Below are 15,282 nucleotides of genomic sequence, written 5' to 3' on the forward strand. Positions count from 1 at the left end.
TTTAAACGGAGCCAATGTGTCATTTACAAACTATTAACTGGGACTGGCATCAAATGGGAGACTGATTGCGATCTGCCAACTGCAGTTTTTGATGGACATTAGCCAATTGTGGGGAAACTCTCTCACCGATTTGCAACTATGTGTACTATTTACCAAACTCATTTGATGTAGAAGTCAATCTAAAAGAAGGTATTTAGGCTATTAGTATAAAGGAAGACCAACACCAAGGATGGCCCTTGAGTGCTAGTGCAATACGCCTTCCAAACTTTGACCTTACCTGTCCCATCAGGAGTTGATCTGACGTAGCTAGGCAGCATCTTGACCGATGATGTTGGATTGGTAGCTTTGCTGAGTCCTTTCTTCATCTCTTTTAGATAGCGATCAGATATATCACGCAGAACTTCATCTGATAGCCGCATGTGGTAGAGGTATTTGTCTACCTGGAATCAAAGAAGCAAGAGTCATTTTCTTCTGATATTGGAACTGGTATTTCAACAGAGAGAATGCAGATCCATGTTGCTCACTAAAACACATGATCCCCCAGGCAAATGGCATTACCACTGCCAGTCCAACACCACTTTCCTCTCATGGTAATGGCATTACCACCACCCAGGGCCGGATTAATCTAGTGCGGTGCCCATAGCATATGTTACAAAGGGGCCTTAAATACAGGACAAGGTGACCTCACCCAGCCAGCGGCCACGTGCCCCCACTCCAACAATAGCGGCCGCCCGGGCCGGGAGGGGGCTTGCTACACAACCTCCATTAGGGGCTCCACCACTACGCCATGCAGCAAGCACGTTCCAGGCACTTACCACCCTATGTATTAAAAAACTCACTCTACATATCTCTTTTAAACTTTGCTCCTCTCACCTTAAAACTATGTCTTCTAGAGTTTGAGATTTCCATCCTGGGACATATGTTTTGACTGTCTACACTTTCATTGCCTCTCATCTTTGTATGTACTTCCACCAGGTCTTCCAGCAACCTCTGACATTCCAAACAAAACAATCCAAGTCTGTTCAACCTCTCCCTGTAGCTAACACCCTCTACTCCAGCCATCATTCTGCTAAATCACCCTTTCCAAAGCCTCCACATTCTTCCTGTAAGAGGCGACCAGTACTGCTGCAATATCCTGAACGGACAGATTAAAAGATGTGGAATAGAGACTACAAGGCAGCATAAGCCTGCTGACAAACGACATTGTAAATTTTATATAATTCAACGCAAACAATAAAAAACATCACACCTGTTCTTAGTGAAAAATCAAACAAGAAATACAGTAACTAAGATAATGGTATAAGAAATATTCAACAATTCAGCCTGCACCTTCACTAACAGAAACAGAGTTAATGTTTCAAGTCAGTTACCTTCCTCAGGACTGAATTTCCTGAAGTCCTTTAGCTCTCTTCTTCTCAGGCTGAACCTTGGGAACAAGGCTGACTTGAAATTCAGCCTCGCGGGTTCTAAAGTGACTGATAAGGCTAAAGTGGGAATTGAAGACTCCTCCACAACGGAGCGAGTGGTAGCTCACAAGGGATTAGTTTGTGAAATGGTGTCCTATTTCTGCCTCGACACATGGCTCAAAGCCAATCTCAATTTAAATACACCTTCTCTACCATGAGTGGTCTGGGCTACAGATTCCTATGCTTGAATCTTTTCTTCTGCCCATCTGGCAATCTCTTCCCTTGACAGCACCAAGAAGAGTTTAACTAGTCCGACGTTGAGCATATAAACAATGTGGCATGCCCAATGTATTTGGAGAGTTTTGCAGTCGCTTGCTGTCGGTAGTCTAGCTCTTTGAACATATAGGTAGTGATTGGTTGGCGGACAGGAAGCAAAGAGTAGGAATAAACGGGTCCTTTTCGGAATGGCAGGCAGTGACTAGTGGGGTACCGCAAGGCTCAGTGCTGGGACCCCAGTTATTTACAGTGTATATTAATGATTTGGACGAGGGAATTGAATGCAACATCTCTAAGTTTGCGGATGACACGAAGCTGGGTGGCAGTGTTAGCTGCGAGGAGGATGCTAGGAGGCTGCAGAGTGACTTGGATAGATTAGGCGAGTGGGCAAATGCATGGCAGATGCAATATAATGTGGATAAATGTGAGGTTATCCACTTTGGCGGCAAGAACAGGAAAGCAGAGTATTACCTGAATGGTGACCGATTAGGAGAAGGGGAGATGCAACGTGACCTGGGTGTCATGGTGCATCAGTCATTGAAAGCAAGCATGTAGGTGAAGCAGGCAGTGAAGAAAGCGAATGGTATGTTGGCATTCATAGCAAGAGGATTGGAGTTTAGGAGCAGGGAGGTTCTACTGCAGTTGTACAGGGCATTGGTGAGACCGCACCTGGAGTATTGTGTGCAGTTTTGGTCTCCTAATCTGAGGAAAGACGTTCTTGCCTTAGAGGTAGTACAGAGAAGGTTCACCAGATTGATCCCTGGGATGGCGGGACTTTCATATGAAGAAAGACTGGATAGACTAGGCTTGTACTCGCTGGAATTTAGAAGACTGAGGGGGGATCTTATAGAAACATATAAAATTCTTAAGGGGTTGGAGAGGCTAGATGCGGGAAGATTGTTCCCGATGTTGGGGGAGTCCAGAACCAGGGGTCATAGCTTAAGGATAAGGGGGATGTCTTTTCGGACCGAGATGAGAAAACATTTCTTCACACAGAGAGTGGTGAGTCTGTGGAATTCTCTGCCACAGAAGGTAGTTGAGGCCAGTTCATTGGCTATATTTAAGAGGGAGTTAGATGTGGCCCTTATGGCTAAAGGGATTAGGGGGTATGGAGAGAAGGCAGGTACATGTTACTGAGCTGGATGATCAGCCATGATCATATTGAATGGCGGTGCAGGCTCGAAGGGCCGAATGGCCTACTCCTGCACCTATTTTCTATGTTTCTATGATCGCTGCTGCCTGGTAGACCATAGATTTTGCAATCAGATCCAAGGTCCTAATATCTTCAAACACCCATTGCAAATGGTGACCCTATCTCGACATCATCTATCTATCTATCTCTGCATCCTGTCTGTTTGGTTTTGTCTGTCTAAATGCTGCTATCACATCTGCTTCCATCACTTCCCCTGATAGTGTATTCAACCACACGAAAAAAAGTATTGCTTCATAAATCTCCCATAAACTTTCTCCCTCTCACCTTAATGCTAAGCCCTGTGGTATTTGACATCTTTCTTGAAAAAAGGCTACCTACGCCATCTACCTAACCAGGACGGCTAATGAAACGTTGCCTCCGTTGGAAGAGTCAGTGCAGGGAAGGCTCACTGACTCCTGGGCTTAATTGGTCGATGTATGGAGAGATTGAGTAGGCCAAGCCTTTGCTCACTGGAGTTGAAGAGAATGAGAGTCAGATACAGTTCTGAAGTTCCCCTCAGAGTTGTTATCTAAGAGTGAGAGGTTACAGTTTCAGAACAAGTGGTTCTTTTTTATTACTGATAAAAAGGGGGTTCTTGAGGATTTTAGACTTCTGGACTTCTGTATCCCAGGGTTGTAGGGATGAAATAATTGAAAACATCCAAAGTAAAAATTGATACATACTTGAACTAGAGTGAATCAGCTGGTATGTGGTGAAAGCAAAACAGAGGAATGACAAATTATTTTACATTTCCTTTGTCATTCTTTTAGAAACATAGAAAATAGGTGCAGGAGTAGGCCATTCAGCCCTTTGAGCCAGCACCACCATTCAATATGATCATAGCTGATCATCCAAAATCAGTATCCCGTTGCAGCTTTTCCCCCATATCCCTTGATTCCCTTAGCCCTAAGAGCTATACCTAACTCTAATCTAACATTTTTATGCAAATAATATTTCGAATGAGACTTCAAAACCTGGCCAGATCAGATGCAAAGTCTCCTGTTACCACAGATATGTTGGTGTTCTCAGAGGTTTTCCTGGCATTCTCTTTACATCAGAATTACTGCAACTGCCACGTTCCTATCACTCAGCCTCAGCTGGTTTCTTCCCTGCTCAGTCCCCTCCCTTCCTCTATGTTCCCCTCTATCTCTGGTGGACAGATTAGCTGCTTTTTTTTTCTTGTGAAGCCAAACCTTCACCATCCCCTCTCAATCAATAGCGACCTATCAAGTCCATTTTCCTGATCCCCACCGTATCACAGTTATTCCCTCAATTCAACCCAACTTTCTACAGCTTAAAACATGACCATTTGCTGAACTGCTTCCAGTTCTAACAAAAAGCAATTGATCCAAAATGTTCACTCAGTCTCTCTAGATACTGCCTGCCCTGCTATGTACAGCACTTGGAACAGCATGGAACAGCACAGCCCTTGGACCCATAATGTTGTGCCGACCCCTATGCCAATTTTAACACCACGTCTACCTGTGAGTGGTCTATATCCCCAAATTCCCTAGCCTGTTCACGTCTGAATAAATGCTGCTTTAACATAGCTATCGTACTTGCTTCCACCACTTCCTCAGGCAGTGCGTATCAGACACCTACCACACTGTGTTTACAACAACAAAAACTTGCCTCTCAAATCTCCTTTAAACTTTCCCACTCTCACTACTAAACCAACATTTCGTGCCTGATATAAAGTTTCTGACTATCTACCGTTTCTATTCCGCTCATTTTTATACACTTTGCAGGTCTCCTCCACTCAGCCTCCGGCACTCCAGAGAAAACAATCAAAGTTTGTCCAACTGCTCCTTACTGCCAATACACTCACTGTTTGCTGTTTTTGTTACTCAGTGGGAGAATGAAATCTATATACTAAAACGCTCATTTGTTTGGTTGTTCCTGAACTACAGCCAAAACGGTACACGATAGCGTGCTAATTTTAGGCCCACCTTACTCACCGTCGTCCCTTTGCTGCTAATGGAAGAAGTTTCATTGAAATCGGTGTTATATTTTTTAAGTTATTCACATTTTAAAGTTTAAATCTATCTCCTTGGGAGGGAGGGGGAGGAGGGGGGAGGGGAGGAAGAAGGGTGGATCAGGGGAGTTAAGGGGGATGGAATGGGGGGGAGTGGAAGGGGAGTGGGAGGAGAGGGGAGTGGGAGGAGAGGGGAGTGGGAGGAGAGGGGGAGGGGAGAGGGGAGGGGTAGGAGAGGGGAGGGGTAGGAGAGGGGGTAGGAGAGGGGGTAGGAGAGGGGAGGGGTAGGAGAGGGGAAGGGGGAGGAGAGGGGAAGGGGGAGGAGAGGGGAAGGAGAGGGGAAGGGGAGGAGAGGGGAGGGGTAGGAGAGGGGAAGGGGGAGGAGAGGGGAAGGGGGAGGAGAGAGGAGGGGGAGGAGAGAGGAGGGGAGGAGGGAGGAGGGGAGGAGGGAGGAGAGGGGAGGGGGTAGGAGAGGGGAGGGGGTAGGAGAGGGGAGGGGGAGGAGAGGGGAGGGGAGGAGAGGGGGAGGAGAGGGGAGGGGTAGGAGAGGGGAAGGGGGAGGAGAGGGGAAGGGGGAGGAGAGAGGAGGGGGAGGAGAGAGGAGGGGAGGAGGGAGGAGGGGAGGAGGGAGGAGAGGGGAGGGGGTAGGAGAGGGGAGGGGGTAGGAGAGGGGAGGGGTAGGAGAGGGGAGGGGGAGGAGAGGGGAGGGGAGGAGAGGGGGAGGTAACATTTTTACCACAACATTAAACATTTTACCAAGAAGTGTCTCTCAAGATGTGGGAATTGGTTCACCATGAACCTTTGTTGTTGGAGGGCAGCAATAGAGTTGGTGCAACAGAGACGTGTCTGTCCTGAGTGAAAAGGACAGTCCTGAGCTTAATCGTCGCGCTGTATATAACTTTGATGATTTAATGGCCACAGGATGAACAGCTTCCAATTTATACTTGAGATTAAGTCTGTGGAGAAATGTATTGGGTTTTGGGTTGATGAATCAGCCTGTTTGGCCAGTGTCCAGACTGTGGCCAGTGTCCAGACTGTGGCCAGTGTACAGATTGTGGCCAGTGTCCAGACTGTGGCCAGTGTCCAGACTGTGGCCAGTGTACAGATTGTGGCCAGTGTCCAGACTGTGGCCAGTGTCCAGACTGTAGCCAGTGTCCAGACTGTGGCCTGTGGCCAGTGTCCAGACTGTGGCCAGTGTCCAGACTGTGGCCAGTGTCCAGACTGTGGCCCGTGTTCAGTGTCCAGACTGTGGCCAGTGTACAGATTGTGGCCAGTGTCCAGACTGTGGCCAGTGTCCAGACTGTGGCCAGTGTCCAGACTGTGGCCAGTGTCCAGACTGTGGCCAGTGTCCAGACTGTGGCCCGTGTTCAGTGTCCAGACTGTGGCCAGTGTACAGATTGTGGCCAGTGTCCAGACTGTGGCCCGTGTTCAGTGTCCAGACTGTGGCCAGTGTACAGATTGTGGCCAGTGTCCAGACTGTGGCCAGTGTCCAGACTGTGGCCAGTGTCCAGACTGTGGCCCGTGTTCAGTGTCCAGACTGTGGCCAGTGTACAGATTGTGGCCAGTGTCCAGACTGTGGCCTGTGTCCAGACTGTGGCCAGTGTCCAGACTGTGGCCCGTGTTCAGTGTCCAGACTGTGGCCAGTGTCCAGACTGTGGCCAGTGTACAGATTGTGGCCAGTGTCCAGACTGTGGCCCATGTCCAGACTGTGGCCAGTGTCCAGACTGTGGCCTGTGGCCAGTGTCCAGACTGTGGCCAGTGTCCAGACTGTGGCCAGTGTCCAGACTGTGGCCAGTGTCCAGACTGTGGCCAGTGTACAGATTGTGGCCAGTGTCCAGACTGTGGCCAGTGTCCAGACTGTGGCCAGTGTACAGACTGTCCTGCCACTGGGAAGTCTCTGCCAATGACTTGCTCTGAAGCACGCAGGAGAGAGTCTCCTCAGAAGTCAACCCAGTTAGGCCGACACCTTGCTTGAAGAAGAGAGGCCGTCTTAGGGTTGCAAAACAAACATAAGTTCCTGAATATTTATATTGAGATCGTAGTGATTCAGTAACTAAGAAAGGCACTTCACTGCATACGTGAATAATTCTTAGAAATCCACATAACTTCCCACAAAGCAATCCCGATACTGATGCAATATCAACGTACTGGTTGAGTCATACATTCCTCATCAAAACCAATTTCCCTTCCCACCTTTACATCAGCAGGGTTGTGTAAGTCATGGCTAGCAGCTGGAAGTGGAGCAAATACGTGATGCACCGCACATCAGCCTTCAATAAACAATGTATTCCATAAATGAATCAGAAAATGCTGGAAAGACCCTCAGTGACTGAAGCCTCCATCAACAACTGCAATCATCCCCCACATATTCAAAAATAAATTAGGAAAGTAAACAGGATCTCATTGTTTATTGCTGGGAAGCTGAATATAAAGCTCAGGACGGTTTGCTCCTGTTATCGAGTCATTTAGCATGGAAACAAGCCATTCAACTTAATTCATAATCCAATAAATTAATCAAGTGGTGAAGAGGCAATTTCAGTCTTGATCACCAAAACTTTGGTCCATTTAGACCTCTTTTAGAAAAGTTGCTTACTTCAAAGAGCAAATATTGGTCTTGGAGGAAGTGCAGCTAAACCTGGAGTAACTTATAATGAGGGCTGCCTTTGGTGAAGCTTGGGGTTAAGAAGCAATTTCATCATTGGTTCCTAGGACAATGGTTCTGTGATGTGTGGGGAGATTAAGTAGGCTAAGCATCTATTCTCTTAAATCTAGAAGAATTAAAAGTGACCTCATTCAAACATACACAATTATTAGAAGATACAGAATAAGCCATTCATGAGGAGAAACTTCTTCACTCAAAGATTGATGAATTTTCGGAATCTACAACAGGAGGATCACTCCAAGTCCACCAAGTTCATTCAAAACAGAGATTGATAAACTTTAAGATTTCAAAATATGATGTCTTGTCCTTTGTTTCAAACGTGACTCTCTTGCAGCATTTCCGATGCACAGATTGAAACAGCTTGAAACACAGATGAACCATCATCAGCACATCATCTGCCATTCCCAGCAGCACATTCCCTGCTCCCAGCAGACGAGTCAACAGCAACAGGGCCCCACGAGCATAGGGGCCCCATTTTATCGACCATTTACATTTTTATTCCTGTGAGTAGTTGTCGTAGGGGCCCCAGTACACTGCTTTGCCCGGAGCCCATAATGCTGTAAAGACGGCCCTGAACAGCAACAGTTCAGGAATACACAGTAAACTGATGACAATTTATCCTTTTCTTTACTTTTATTTATAATGAATGATCTCTTGCTATCCACTTTGCTGCTGTGACACTGTAAATTTTCCCCGGTGTGGGACAAATAAAGGAATATATTATTATTATCATCTTTTGAGGAATGGTGGCACAGGCTCAACAGACCAAATGACATCTTCATTTTCCTGCTTCTTACGTCCTTATGTTTCCAGTAATATCTGGACACACAAGAATTCAGAGACTTGTTATAACACACCTGTTAGAAGCCCCTCCCTCGCCCTGCTTTTGGTAAGGCAGATCACTGTTCCATTCTACTGCTGCCTGCATACAGGCAGAAACTAAAACAAGAAAAACCGGTTTCCAGGGTTATATGTAAATGGAACAATGAGGTTGATGAGGACTGCTTTGACACAACTGACTGGCAGGTATTTGAAGACGCAGCAGAAGGCAATATCAACGAATACACAGACTGTCTTAGGTTACATAAGTAAGTGCATCGATGATGTGGTTCCAAAAGCCACCATCTGCACTTACCCAAATCAGAAACCCTGGGTCGGACGGGAAATCCGTGCTAAACTTAAAGCACGGACTACTGCCTTCAATTCAGGCGTCCTCAACGCCTACAAGGTAGCCAGATGTGACCTCCGGAAGTCCATCAGGAAAGCCAAAAGAGAATACAGAAACAAAGTGGAATCTAACTACTACAGCTCGGACTCCAGGCGCATGTGGAGTGGATTACGCTGCGTCACAGACTACAAAGGGAAAAACAGGAGCACTGTTCAGCCGACCGCATCGCTCTCAGACGAGCTTAACATCTTTTACGCCCGGTTCGATGCAGACAACACAGTGCCCACCATGAGTCCACAGGTGTGCAGGGGGACTACCACACTGTCCTTACAAACGGCAGACGTGAGGCGGTCCTTCAAAAAGGTCAACGATCGCAAAGCTCCAGGGCCGGATGGTATTCCAGGGCGGGCCCTCAGAGCGTGTGCTGATCAACTGGCAGAGGTGTTCACCAACATCTTCAACCTCTCTCTGAGTCAGTCTGTGGTTCCCACCTCCTTCAAAGCATCCATCATCGTTCCTGTTCCAAAGAAACCAGTAACCTCCTGTTTAAATGACTACCGTCCTGTCACACTGACATCAGTCATCATGAAGTGCTTCGAGCGACGAGTCAAAACTCACATCTGCTCCTCTCTCCCTGACACCTTGGACCCTCTTCAGTTTGCATATAGACCAAACAGGGCCACAGATGATGCCATCGCCATGGCAATACATACTGCGCTCACCCACCTGGACAAAGGAAATACATATGTGAGAATGCTCTTTATTGACTGCAGCTCGGCATTCAACACTATTATTCCCTCAAAACCCATCCCCAAGCTCCTTGATCATGGACTGGAGACCTCCATCTGCAGATGGATATTCGATTTCCTGACGGGCAGGCCCCAGGTGGTGAGAATTGGCAGCCACACCTCTTCCTCACTGATCCTCAACACAGGCACACCACAGGGCTGTGTACCCAGTCCTCTCCTGTACTCCCTGCTCACGCACGACTATACTGCTAAGCACAGCTCAAACAGCATCCTAACGTTTGCTGACGACACGACCATCTTGGGCCTCATCACAGACAACAATGAGACAGCCTACAGAGAGGAGGTAAAGGCACTAAACAGCTGGTGCCAGGAAAGTAACCTCTCTCAATGTCAGCAAAACTAAAGAGATGATGGTGGACTACAGGAGACAATGGGGGAGTGGACACCTCCCCATCCACATCGGTGATGCTGAGGTTGAAAGTGTCAGCAGCTTTACGTTCCTAGGTGTGCACATCACTGAGGACCTTTCCTGGACACTGCACACGGACACAATAACAAAGAAGGCCCACCAGCGGCTCTTTTTCCTGAGATGACTGAGGAAGTTTGGCATGAACGCCAGCACCCTCACAAACTTCTACAGATGCACCATCGAGAGCCTGCTGACGGGCTGCATTACAGTCTGGTACGGGAACTGTTCTGCCCACAGCCACAAATCACTACAGAGAGTGGTGAAGACGGCACAGCACATCACTGGCAACTGTCTCCCGGACATTCAGGACATTTTCTACCGGCGGTGCCTGCGGAAGGCACTCAGCATCATCAAGGACCACAGCCACCCAGCACGCAGGCTGTTCTCCTTGTTACCGTCAGGCAGACGATACAGGAGTATGGCTGCGCGTACCACCAGACATAAGAACAGTTTCTACCATCAGGCCATCAGGCTTCTGAACTCATAAACACATTTCAAATCATATATGTTGATTATTTTTAATATTGTATTTTTACCTTACTAATGTCATTTTTTATCTTATTTATCCTTGAAATATTATTGCTGAGGTGACCCGTTGTCTTGTCAAATACATTTCATTGTAATGTTGACCCTGTGCCAACCTACATATGACAAATAAAGTGTATTATTATTATTAATCTGGAGCAAAACCAAAGTGCTAGAAGAACTCAGGAGGTCAGGCAGCATCTGTGGAGGGAATGGGTAGGCAATGTTTGGGGTTGGGGCCCTTTTTCAGACTGATTGTTGTACTGGAGAAAGCTGGAAAAGAGATGGGATGAAACGAAGAGATGGGATGAAGGGTCTCGACCCGAAACGTCACCCTTTCCTTCTCTCCCGAGATGCTGCCTGACCTGCTGAGTTACTCCAGCATTTTGTGAATTAATGGGATGAAACAAAGCCTGGCAAGTGATGGTTAGATACTTCATGGGTTATGATTGGAAGATGGGTGGACAAAGGCGAGAGATGAAAAGGACTCGAAAGGGTGTCAGATAAATAAAGATGGGAGTGGGGGAAGTGTGGTGGGATAGTGGGACAGGTAAGGAGAAGGGTGAAATAAAAAGCCAGAAGGAGGGACATAGAGGGAATAAATAGACCAGTCTGTCCTTACCAGTCTGACCAGTCAGGACAGTCTGACAATAGACAATAGACAATAGGTGCAGGAGTAGGCCATTCAGCCCTTCGAGCCAGCACCACCATTCAATGCGATCATGGCTGATCACTCTCAATCAGTACCCCGTTCCTGCCTTCTCCCCATACCCCCTAACTCCGCTATCCTTAAGAGCTCTATCCAGCTCTCTCTTGAAAGCATCCAACGAACTGGCCTCCACTGCCTTCTGAGGCAGAGAATTCCACACCTTCACCACCCTCTGACTGAAAAAGTTCTTCCTCATCTCCGTTCTAAATGGCCTACCCCTTATTCTTAAACTGTGGCCCCTTGTTCTGGACTCCCCCAACATTAGGAACATGTTATCTGCCTCTAATGTGTCCAATCCCCTAATTATCTTATATGTTTCAATAAGATCCCCCCTCATCCTTCTAAATTCCAGTGTATACAAGCCCAATCGATCCAGCCTTTCAACATACGACAGTCCCGCCATTCCGGGAATTAACCTAGTGAACCTACGCTGCACGCACTCCATAGCAAGAACATCCTTCCTCAAATTTGGAGACCAAAACTGCACACAGTACTCCAGGTGCGGTCTCACCAGGGCCCGGTACAACTGTAGAAGGACCTCTTTGCTCCTATACTCAACTCCTCTTGTTACGAAGGCCAACATTCCATTGGCTTTCTTCACTGCCTGCTGTACCTGCATGCTTCCTTTCATTGACTGATGCACTAGGACACCCAGATCTCGTTGAACTCCCCCTCCTCCTAACTTGACACCATTCAGATAATAATCTGCCTTTCTATTCTTGCTTCCAAAGTGAATAACCTCACACTTATCTACATTAAACTGCATCTGCCATGTATCCGCCCACTCACACAACCTGTCCAAGTCACCCTGCAGCCTTATTGCATCTTCCTCACAATTCACACTACCCCCCAACTTAGTATCATCTGCAAATTTGCTAATGGTACTTTTAATCCTTTCGTCTAAGTCTGAAGAAAGGTTCTTCGGCAGAAGCCGCCTGACCCGCTAGGTTCCTCTGGAACTTTGTTATTTTTTTTAATTAGTTCAATTACATTTATTGTCATGTGTACCAATGTACAGTGGACAGCTTTTGTTACGTGCTATCCAGTCAGTGGAAAAACTATCCATGGTTGCAGTTGACCCATTTACAGTGTATAAATACATAGTGTAAGAAAATAACTGCAGATGCTGGTACAAATCAAAGGTATTTATTCACAAAATGCTGGAGTAACTCAGCGGGTCAGGCAGCATCTCAGGAGAGAAGGAATGGGTGACGTTTCGGGTCGAGACCAGTCTGAAGAAGGGTCTCGACCCGAAACGTCACCCATTCCTTCTCTCCTGAGATGCTGCCTGACCCCGCTGAGTTACTCCAGCATTTTGTGTATAAATACATGATAAGGGAATAACGTTTAGTGCAAGGTAAAGCCAGCAAAGTCCAATCAAAGATAGTCTGAGGGTCCCCGATGAGGTAGACAGTAATTCAGAACTGCTCTCTGGTTGTGGTAGGATTATTCAGTTGCTTGATAATAGCTGGGAAGAAACTGTCCCTGAATCTGGATGTGTACGTTTTCACACTTCTGTATCTTTTGCCCTATGGGAGAGGGGAGAAGAGGGAGTGACCGGGGTGCGACTGGTCCTTGATGATGCTGCTGGCCTTGCCGAGGCAGCGTGAGGTGTAGATGGAGTCAATGGAAGGGAGGTTGGTTTGTTTGTGCGTGCGTGCCGGTCTGGGCTGCTGGCCTTGCCGAGGCAGCGTGAGGTGTAGATGGAGTCAATGGAAGGTTTGTGTGATGGTCTGGGCTGTGTCCATAATTCACTGCACAATTAATTACTGCAGAAGAAAGGATAATATCTCTGAAGTAAAGTTGAAAAAGAAAAAAGCTGTTGAATATTAAATACCTTTTCTTGCATTTAATATTCAACACTGATAAAACAATTGCTGTCAACCTTGTAATGATGAGTATTAGTTTAAAATATCACATTTATTTTAATCAATATTTTTTTATAGATAGACACAAAATGCTGGAGTAACTCAGCGGGACAGGCAACATCTCTGGAGAGAAGGAATGGGTGACGTTTCACGGTTGAAACCCTTCTTCAGACTGAGAGTCAGGGGAGTGGGAGATACAGAGATAAGGAAGTAGGAGAACAAGACATCAAAGTGGTTGTAGTTCAAAGAAAATGTAGAATAGATCGTTGTTAGCTAGGAGAAAGTGACAACGAAGCATACAGAGATAACATATAATCAGGGACAGTCAGTCTGGTTGGCGAACTGGGAAGGGGGATGGATGGAGAGGGATGGAAAGCAAGGGTTACTTGAAGTTAGAGAAGTCAATATTCATACCGCTGGGGTGTAAGCTGCCCAAGCGAAATATGAGCTGTTGTTCCTCCAATTTGCATTGGGACAATGGAGCAGGCCCAGGACGGAAAGGTGAGTGTGGGAATGGGAAGTTAAAGTGTTTCGCAACCAGGAGATCAGGTCGGTTTAGGCGGACCGAGCAGAGCTGTTCAGCAAAACAATTGTCGAGCCTACACTTAGTCCCACCGGTATATAGAGTCCACACCTGGAATAGCGGATACAGTAGATGAGGTTGGAGGAGGTGCAAGTGAACCACTGCCTCACCTGAAATGACTGTTGGGGTCCTTGGATAGAGTCGAGGGGGGTGGCGTAGTGACAGGTATTGCATCTTCTGCAGTTGCATGGGAAAGTACCTGTGGAGGGGGTGGTTTGGGTGAGAGGGATGAGTTAACCAGGGAGTTGCAGAGAGAATGGTCTCTGTGGAAAGCAGAAAGGGGTGGAGATGGGAAGATGTGGCTAGTGGTGAGATCCCGTTGGAGATGGCAGAAATGTTGGAGGATTATGTGACGCTTGATGGGGTGGAAGGTGAGGACAAGGAGGGGGAGGGGGAGGGGGAGGTGAGGACCCGTGGGGGGGAGGGGGGCAAGAGAGGAAACCCTAGTGAGGGTAATAAAAATCCAGATATTATTTAATATTAATATAAATTAAATATAAAATATATATATTTTTTAATATTCAAAAAAACGAGTTGTGCTAGTTGTGCCCATCCCTGGCACCACAGCTGAGGAGATTGGATGGTCCAACCTAAGGTTCCAACCAATAAGGCTACTGTGGTAGTAGGGAGAGTTTATTGTGTCATTGATCATGGCCATGATTGTTCCAATTCAGGCTACGGTCCATTAGCTGACAATTGAGAGAATCTCGCCAAATATTCACAATCCCCAAAATAAAAATCAATCCTGCCAATGGAAACCAGCAGCGAGCACAAATGGCCCCTTCGTTGCAGCAAGGGGCCAGCACAAATGGCCCCTTCGTTGCAGCAAGGGGCCAGCACAAATGGCCCCTTCGTTGCAGCAAGGGGCCAGCACAAATGGCCCCTTCGTTGCAGTGAGAGAGAGATGGGTTAATCTTTTTCAATTACAAGGATGAAGTCAAGGATGAGGTGCAAAGAGGATTCAGTCAGCTCAGCTAAAACCGCCCAAGCCACATTGAAATATAAACATTGTGAGATTGTAGTGAGCGAACCTTCCTCAACTTTGTTTTCAAGAGAGAGTTAGATTTAGCTCTGAAGGCTGAGGGAATCAAGGGATGTGGGGAAAAAGACAGAACGGGGTACTGATTTTGGATGATCAGCCATGATCATATTTAATGGCGGTGCTGGCTCGAAGGGACGAATGGCCTACTCCTGCACCTATTTTCTAATTTTCTATGTAACTGGGCATTGTCATTCATAATAAAAATCCTGCTGTGTAGAATGGGCTGCAGTGGTACGTGTGGTGAGACATGACCCGATTGCCGTGGGGGTGGTGGTGAAAGAAGGAATCCAGTGTTAATCTGCCCAAGTTATCATGTTTGAATAGAGGCTGGATGATTATAACGAGAATTTGAAAGCAGTACATTGTCAAACTGAGCTCAAGTATGAAATGGTAATGTTCATTTAATCAGAATGCATTAATTAGAAGCTTAATTCAGCATAAATGACTGGCAGCTGCAGGCTGTCTTTCCCAGGAATCACCGTGGTAGTGATCGTGTTAAATGGACATGAATAAAAATATGTCCTTTGCTGTCACATAGAGCAAAAAAAGAAGAAAAAAACATAGAAAAATAGGTGCAGGAGTAGGCCATTCGGCCCTTCGAGCCTGCACCGCCATTCAATATGATCATGGCTGATCATCCAGCTCAGTAGCCTGTACC

The 15,282-nt window shown here is 46.8% G+C and overlaps 1 protein-coding gene across 3 annotated transcripts in view; it reads right to left on the reverse strand.

Moving 5' to 3' along the window:
- The window catches only part of hk2 (hexokinase 2), a 112,575-nt gene that overhangs the window by 50,473 nt on the left and 46,820 nt on the right, over positions 1 to 15,282 (reverse strand). For all 3 annotated transcript variants that reach the window (XM_078429013.1, XM_078429014.1, XM_078429012.1), the window contains one exon: positions 278 to 440. In XM_078429013.1, coding sequence (XP_078285139.1) covers positions 278 to 440 — 163 coding nt within the window. The remainder of the gene's footprint in view (positions 1 to 277; positions 441 to 15,282) is intronic.

The sequence above is a fragment of the Rhinoraja longicauda genome, chromosome 36, assembly GCF_053455715.1.
Source record: "Rhinoraja longicauda isolate Sanriku21f chromosome 36, sRhiLon1.1, whole genome shotgun sequence".
NCBI classification, from domain to species: Eukaryota; Metazoa; Chordata; class Chondrichthyes; order Rajiformes; family Arhynchobatidae; genus Rhinoraja; species Rhinoraja longicauda.